At 28.5% G+C, this 8,508-nt stretch overlaps 1 protein-coding gene across 1 annotated transcript; it reads right to left on the bottom strand.

Annotated features, from left to right (window-relative positions):
• Positions 1–5,119: 5,119 nt before the first annotated feature.
• On the bottom strand, positions 5,120–7,316 carry LOC108487520 (high mobility group B protein 14). The gene is made up of 6 exons (XM_017791877.2): positions 7,017–7,316; positions 6,708–6,887; positions 6,260–6,317; positions 6,118–6,162; positions 5,485–5,565; positions 5,120–5,385 (listed from the first exon to the last, which is right to left on the bottom strand). The coding sequence occupies exons 1-6, from the start codon at positions 7,103–7,105 to the stop codon at positions 5,335–5,337; spliced, it is 504 nt and encodes a 167-aa protein (XP_017647366.1). The 5' UTR covers positions 7,106–7,316; the 3' UTR covers positions 5,120–5,334.
• Between the last annotated feature and the right edge of the window lie 1,192 nt (positions 7,317–8,508).

Below are 8,508 nucleotides of genomic sequence, written 5' to 3' on the forward strand. Positions count from 1 at the left end.
ATGTTAATTGTATATAAAACCAATATCAAAATTAAGCACATTTTATCATAGTTTATTCATATTTAAATAATTTAATATAAAGATGTATTAAATATAATTAATTTAAAATTTTAATTACCTCATCTAAATCCTAACTTTTAAGTGGAAAAACATTTTTAACAATTCTTTTGACTCCAAAGGTAAAGTTTTCTCTATTACTCCTTGGAAAGTACTTTTGATCTCACTATAAAAATGCTATTGTCTTTTTTATGTTATTTATATGAACTCTATAAGAAATAAACTTAAATTGAAAATAAATCCTAAAAAAAACTCACACTTGGTATATCTATCTATCTATTTATTATAATAAAGTCTCGATTGAATTAGTGTCACCCATTAATCGAATTTTAATTTTGAGAAATTACCAAAACTAGTATCCATACAAAGTAAGCTATATTTTTATGAAGATATTTTTATCTTTTTATATTTTTATAAATTAATAAAAATTACATATTATAAGATTTGAACCAATTACACTATGAATATCAAACATTCAATTTGATACAGATCGTTAATATGGAAGTCATTGGGGATATTAAACAATCTTTTTTGAAGGGTCCAATTCTAATTTGATAAGTCGCATTATTCAACTATTAAGAAAAGAAGTAAAATGGCCTATTGATTAAGTTCCTAAAGAATATAACATGAAAGCTGATCAAATTACTAAATTGGCTTTTGATAGAGAAGAAGGTTTATAGTTATATGTAGATTCTCCTCTAGTTTCTTTCTTCTTTTTTATTTTTATTTGGGGGAGAGGTGGGGAGCCATTGCCCCCTAGCTTTTTAGAAATTTACATAACACCCTCTTTAAGATGAATTTTATTACATTAAACTTCTTAAAAAATTTTCAACCCCAAACCCAAAAAGAAACACCAAATCCTTTAAAGTTTAATATATATATATATATATATATATATATATATATATCTTATTAAATAACTTCTTTTAGGAGTTTTAAAATTTTAAAACTCTCAAACAAAGCTACCATATTTAAAAATATATATATCAACTAAAGAAAATACTCTTACCCATAGGTGAGTGATTTCTCTATTTTTTTTGTATTTTAGATAATATGATTTCTATATGTAAAAATTATATTTTAATTTTGGTTTCTTTATTGCATATGGTAGAAAATTATACTAATTTTGAATTTTAATATGTTGGTATTACTTAGTAGAAACTCAAGCATAATGAAATTATCAAAATTAAAAATTAAACTTTAATTTTATTCATATTTCAAATCATAAATATATATATGTATATTTTAATTATTAAATTATTATACATGAAAATTAATAATAATAAAATATGTAACCAACAATACTAATATAAATTTACTCTCCTAAGTCGTTTCTAAATCCATCACTAATCCTGATAAGTTATAAACCATATCATATTTTCCTTTTCAACTTTACCATTCTATACAAATCCATTTGTTTATTATATATATATTTGTTATGTAAATTCTTTTAATCTAATTACTTGTAATTTTGTGAATGTATTATAATATAGAGTATATGAATCTCACTTTTAGTGAGGAAAACGCGGGGCAGTTGGTCATAAACAGTGAATAGATTGCCAAAGTTAGCCCTCTCCAACTGCTAGAATCCCCTCTCTCCCCTCGTTCCCCTTTATCCGTTTAAACAACTACACTTTCTCCTCCCTCTTCATATATATATATATATATATATATAACTGCCTCTCCACTCCCTTTCATCTCCGACCAACCAAAACAAAAGAAATACCTATAAAGAAGAAGCAAAATTGATGGGTACTACGAGAACCAAGAGATGGATGTTATTCAAGAGGCTGATGAAGAAAGAGTTATGGAGATGGAAGTTTTTGGGGTCTGCTTTCAAGTGGAAGAAGATTCCATCCCTAACCATTCAACTTTCTTTCATTGATGATGTGCTTTTCAAGATTGCCTCTGTTTTAGAGGCAATTTTCTTGGTCTCCACTCTCTGTTTCTTCTATCTTTGTTGCGGCTGTCATTTTTGACAAACCCCACATCTATGTATGTACTATGTATTTATTTATTTTTCCTTTTGGGGTTGTAGTAAGAAACATTCTGGATTCTGAGTTCTGACATGGGTTTCTGAGAAGGGAAAGTGTTTTTAATGGTGAAAAGAAAAAGCTTTGAATTCCAGGACTTTGATGAAGGGTGGTAAAAATGTAGGGAAGAAACAGGGCAAACTTTAGTTTCTTGATGTATAAAGTTGGTAGTTAAATTGAATTTAGCTTTAATTTGAACATATATGTTCTCTTGTTTACATTTTCCCCTTCATTTTGTTGTTTAAAGTTTGATGAGTTTGGTTCTCCTCTTTGGCATCCATACATGATTTTGTGTTGTTGAATCGAGTAGGTCATTCTTAAACAAAATTTCTTGAGTTTGTTAAAGGACTGGAGTTCAAATATATGTAGTAAATATCAGACTGTGTTAGAGCAAAAGATCCTTAGTTGTTATCAATGGCAATACCAATCAAATGAAGACAAAAGAAATGGGACGAAGGCAAAGGCAAGGCTAGGAACGGAATTGGTATAGCTATAGAGCTACTTTTGCTCGATATATAGATAGAAACAGCAACAGGAAATAAATAAGTCTTCTTGCACGTGCAATGAAGTGGCTTTGAGTCTCTTTTTAGGCCAGCCCCAAAGATTAACACTTTTACAGATGGTAATATTTTCTCCACTGAATATAAGACATGACAGACATCATTAATGAACACTGTTTTGCTCTGCTGCTATTAAGCGGCCTTTGTTTTTGTTTTTGTTCTTTCCACTGTTTTGAGCTTGATGATGATAGCCAAAAACAGCTAGTTCTGCTTTTGAGGGATTTGAGCAGGTAAGGCTTTACGTGTTAAAAGACCAATAGTCAGTGATTGAAAGCAAAGCAAAATCCAATTATGATATTCAGTCGCAGCTTTTATATTTTTCAGGAAAGATTTGGGGGGACTTGAAGGTAACGTGTGAAGATGATGAAGGAAGTGTATTGATTTGGATTTTTGGAGTTAGTGTGTCGTGATTATATTTTCTTTTTATTTTCAAATACTAAACGATAATATATATATATATATATATATGGGTGAATTTAACTCAAAGTCACTAAATTATTAGTAAGTTTACATTTTGGTCACTTAACTTTAAAAAATTATAAATTACGGATTATTAATTTTTGTTTAAAAGTTTAATTAGTGAGCTCCAAGCAACAATTTGACGATTGGTACGATGGATCGTTGCCCTTCAATGATGATTTTGGTTTGTAAATTCTTGATATTCAAAGTTATTTTGTAAAAAAAATTAAATTGTAGAAGAGAAGGGGAAAGTATGTTTTCAATTATTATAGGTAATATGAATAGGGCAACAATTTTAATAGTTCAATAATATAAACTTTTAAATAATTTAATGACTATTTTGTAATTTTTAAAATTTAATATTTAAAACATAAATTTATTAATAATTTAGTAAATTTGATGTAAATTACCCTCTATATATATAACCAGTTTCAGCAAGTTAATACGACAAGTCAGACTTAGCTGTAATGTAAGACGGCAACAGAGACAATAAATTTTCGTTGATTTTTTTTTTCTTTTTTTGGGTTCAATGATTCAAGAAATTTTCATCTGCAATGGATAAATAGAGTGAATGTTTACTAATAATTTCCACTAAATATATGTTAATAATTTTTTAATTAGTTAAATTTTAAAAAAAAAGTGAGAAAGCGTGTTAATTGAGTGTACTTCCCACTGACATGTCAAAAAAATTTATCTACCTAAATGCGTTTTTATATACTCTTTAAAATTAACCTATTTTTTTAAAATATCAAGAGAAACTATTTATTCGGCGTATTTAGCCAATAATTTCTCCCACTGTACTGACAATTTAAGCTATACTGCATTTTATAAATTTTTTCAGTGTTTTAAAACAATTTTCCTTGTATTTACACCATTATTTCTTCCTTTTCTTAAATCTATTTAAGGAAAATTGTAGATAAACATAATATGAGGATGAGTTTCATCTTGATAAAACATTGAAAAGTTTTATTCAAACTGATTATGACATATAGGTGATTTTTTAAAATTTATATATTTATTAAAATTTTATATAAAATCCAAATGAAATTTTAGTTGGAATTTTAAAGTTAAAAGGTGTAAAAATTATAGGTTAAAATATGTTGTTAGTTTTATATTTTAAAAGTTAAAATTGTAATTTCTTTTCTAATTTAAAAATCTCACTCTAATCATTATGGTTGTTGGTAGTTTCTATCAAAATTTACCTACTAAACATGTTTATTTATGATAATAGCCCTAACCGAAATTCCAATTTGACAATTTTTACAAAAAATACTTACGATTTTAATGAAGGGATTGATATTTTAAATCAATAAAGTAGAAGGATATAATTTTCAACATTTAAAGTAAAGGGATTAAATCTTAAAATTTATACAAGTATAGAGACTAACAACATATTTAGAGCTACAACATTGATTCTGTATAAAAATGAAAAGACGAAAACACTTAAGTAATAATATAGTAATTTACTTTGTAAAAACAATGTGTTTTAAATTATTTAATCAAAATTTTAAATATAGTATAAATTTAATATTTATTTTTTAAATGTTTCTCTTCATAATTTTTACATCATACAAAACTTATCATTTAATGATAATGTTAATATTATTATTTTTAAATATTCTAAATAAATTATCACTTCATTTTTATTAAAATAAATTATTCAAATTATTTTATTTAATTTTATCAAAATTATGAAAACGAAGATTTAATAATATTATAAACATTTACTTTTTAAATATTTATTTATTTTTAGTTTTCAAAATAACAAAGTATCTTTAAAAAAAGCCAGCAAAGAGTAGGATATTTTACAACCCTTTTTGCCTTAGCCCTGAAGTAGCCATCAATCACCATACTATGATTTGAACTTAGGGTTTGTTTTAATTGGCCTACTAGCAACCTTCCAATTTCCAAATAGCAATTTGCCATTTGTCTTCTGTATTGAAATTAAAAAAAAAATGAGCCAATTTGACTTTTATTCTATAAAGAAAACAAAAAAAAAAAAGCATCAAATTTCATGAATATTTACTTGATAAATAGTCAGATTAACGTTCAAGTCTGCGTGACAATAATATATATGTAAGAACTATCTCCAAGCAGTGATTTACACAAAAATGATACAGGGGTGAACATATTTGCCTACATTAATATGCTACTCATATAAGTCATAATTAAACCACTACATCTATGCATTTCCTGGTACAACACCACCTAAGGTTTATATATATTTATTCATCAAACTCCGAATCATCTTCGGTTTCTTCATCTTCGCCACTTTCCTGCAAAATCGAAAAACTTTTAATGCATTTGCATCTGTTTCACTATTGAAGACTTCCTTTTAAGATAAATTTGAGTAGAAAAACTTAAAGCAAGTTTACCTTTCTTTTAATGTATTCCGCCATGGCTCTGTCAAACTCTGCTCGTTTCTCGGTTGCAATATCGTAATATTTAACTTTCTCCTGTTGAAAACAAGTTGAAATTAGTATGTCAGACAACTTATGAAGCCCTTTAGTTTCTATTTATACGTGCATTATATATAGGCTTCAAGTCCAAGTGGGGGAATATGATGAATCAACCCTTGAGACATTCGGCTTACTCGGCATGCACTAATATTGATTGCCGTATTATTTCTATACATGCCACTTACTTCTGCACCCCTAGTTAATAAGCCAATAAAAAGAATTGGAACAATTTTATCACCAAACGATAATAATATTCAATATCAAAACTATTTTCTTCATCCTTATGCAAATCCATGAACAGATGATATACGTGCACCTTGTATTTAAGGAGAACTTTAAGTATGTTTTGATGAACCAATGTCACCCATGACCACGGCCAATGATTTTAGCTAACAAGAGGCTAAACATCATTATGGATATTCCTTGGCTCTCAGATTCAAATAAACATGTCTTGACCAAACTAAATCTTACAAGCATATAACCAAGTTATCATAACAATAGCATATGCTAATTATATGAATTTGTAAGAAACACGAAATTGGCACAAACCTCGTATGTCATTGTCTTCCACTTCTCACCACATGCCTTCCCAATCTGAAACAATATCGGGGAGGATTCATTAACATATACGTTAAATACACAGAGATTCATTTTCTAAAATAAGATTTTGTGTTTTTAAACCGTAACATACATCGCGCATTGACTTGATACCCGGATTCTGCTCTTGAAATTCCTTACGAAAATCCTCCCTTGAGTATAAGAAAGTGAAAAAATCTGTTAGTTTAATGTCTCTCACAGGACATTCACTTTCCGCAACAAAACTAGCAGGCGTTTGATATAAGAACCAAAGCTCACTTTCCAGAACACACAGACACACACACATATATATATATATGTATATATATTGCATATACATTTGCTCCATTACAGGCAAGGAAACACAATCCATTTGCCAGCCTAAAAAACCAACCCAAAATTTTGCATAATAAAGACAGTCAAGAAATAAGCAGATAGATTTTAGCTCTTGCACGACAAGGGCGCAAGAATAAAAGCATAAAATTTGCAGGCAGGGGAATGTTATAATCAACAAAATGTTAACCAATACTATGAACAAAAAATGATTCATAAGCAATACTCACAAGAAGTAAAAGAAAGCAGTGGGGGGTTTCTTAGGCATTTTAGCATCGATTTTTGTTTTCCTCTTCAGCTTCGATTTGGGTCTTGACTTCGACTTGGGTCTCTTTTCTCTCTCGCTAACAACACTCTCTTCAGCTGTCTTCTTCATTTTCTCACTTGATTTTACCCTTAACGCCATTTGACTAACAAATTTTTTTCAAGCAAAAGTGTCTATTGTTAACCCCAAAAATTCCTTACAAGCAAAACAAACTAAGAAAGCCATAATTTATTTGCAAAAAATACTATAAAGCAAAGGGATAAGAGAGAAATACTGATTGGAGGCTGTTGATGGGTTCTTAGCGGAAGTAACGGAGGTTGAAGATGAACGATCATTTTTCGACTTTGAAGCTTTCTTCGCCATTTTTTTTCTCCTTTCTATTTCTAAGACAGGTAGGAGATGGAGACAAATACCCAGAGCTTGTGCGTTGCTTAGTGTTGGCTGGCTCTCACCAGTGAAGCAGTTACCACCACAACTCGACTGTTTCCGGTGGGAAGGAGCTGGGATTTGGACTTCCACGGGTGAGGGTCAGTGCCAAATAGCTAATGTATTGCTCTTAGAGATTAAGGCTTGTAGTAGTGGTAATTACTTGGGCTTTTGCTAACCCTACGACTAGCCCAACCTCAATGCAATAACTATACTAGCCCATTGCTTAGTGCTTACTTCAAATTCTACAAATACAAGGATAAAAGAAGAATTATAGGATGCCACACTCATAAGAAACATAAATCTCAAAATTATATATAAATTTTAATTTAATGGGTTGATTTATGAAATTTAATTTTATTATTAAATAAATATTTATTAAATTCAATATAAATTTGATGTACTTTAAATTTTAAAATATTCATTATATCCAATAATTATAATAATTAAAATAAATAATCATTTTAAGTTCAAATTTTAAGGTTTTTTATGAAATAAAACAATATATAATTTTCTTAAATTATAATATCGACAAAAGTAATAAAACATATAGTTTTATCGAGTTATTTCTTTATACATTTATGAAGTTTTTTAATATATATTAGAAATCTTATCATATACGTGATACGTATAGAAATTTATAGATTTAAAATACAAATGCCTATTTAAAAGTAATATACAGTAAATAATAAAATATCTAGTTTGAATCTAATTGATCATAATAATACATATGTATGATATTAAAATTAAAAAATTAGATTAAATTATGAGTAAAACAAAATTTAAACTCATGAATACATCATATAAACAATACTAAATGAGTTACAGTTATTTAACATGATTTTGTCATCAATTATGAGTTAGTGTTGAGTTGACTTATAACACCAACTTAATGAATAATATTATTAATATTAAAATTCTATCACTTACGTATGCACGTGGAAACCATAGATTTAAAATAAAAAAATTTGTTTAAAAGTAATAAATAATGAAACATATTTTTGAAACTAATTATACAAGTAACGTTTTGGATAAAATCACTTTTTGGATTAATACGAAAATATTAAAATTAGATAAAATAACCTTTTGGATTAAATTTACAAAACAAAAAAGCGGTTGTCCGTTTAGGGAAGACCCAAGGAACCATGAAGGATCCAAGTGACACCGGCCCGTTATCCTTCCACTGCAAAGAGAGGGAAGTTTTCGCTGCTCTGTGAAACCAGCCTTACGCTTTGCCTTCCACTCTAGGAGCAAGGAGACCCAAAGCTTTCGCTCAAGACTCGTAGCCCATCTCAATGCTTGGAACGGGCAAGCCAGATTATAGCCACTGTAAATCTGAT

This window comes from Gossypium arboreum, chromosome 10, assembly GCF_025698485.1.
Source record: "Gossypium arboreum isolate Shixiya-1 chromosome 10, ASM2569848v2, whole genome shotgun sequence".
Lineage (NCBI taxonomy): Eukaryota > Viridiplantae > Streptophyta > Magnoliopsida > Malvales > Malvaceae > Gossypium > Gossypium arboreum.

Coding starts and splice junctions, on each gene's coding strand:
- LOC108487520 (XM_017791877.2), bottom strand. CDS start 7,105: ATGGCGAAGAAAGCTTCAAAGTCGAAAAATGATCGTTCATCTTCAACC. Junction 6,318..6,707: donor ACTGCTTTCTTTTACTTCTT/GTGAGTATTGCT, acceptor CTTATACTCAAG/GGAGGATTTTCGTAAGGAAT. Junction 6,163..6,259: donor GTATCAAGTCAATGCGCGAT/GTATGTTACGGT, acceptor ATATTGTTTCAG/ATTGGGAAGGCATGTGGTGA.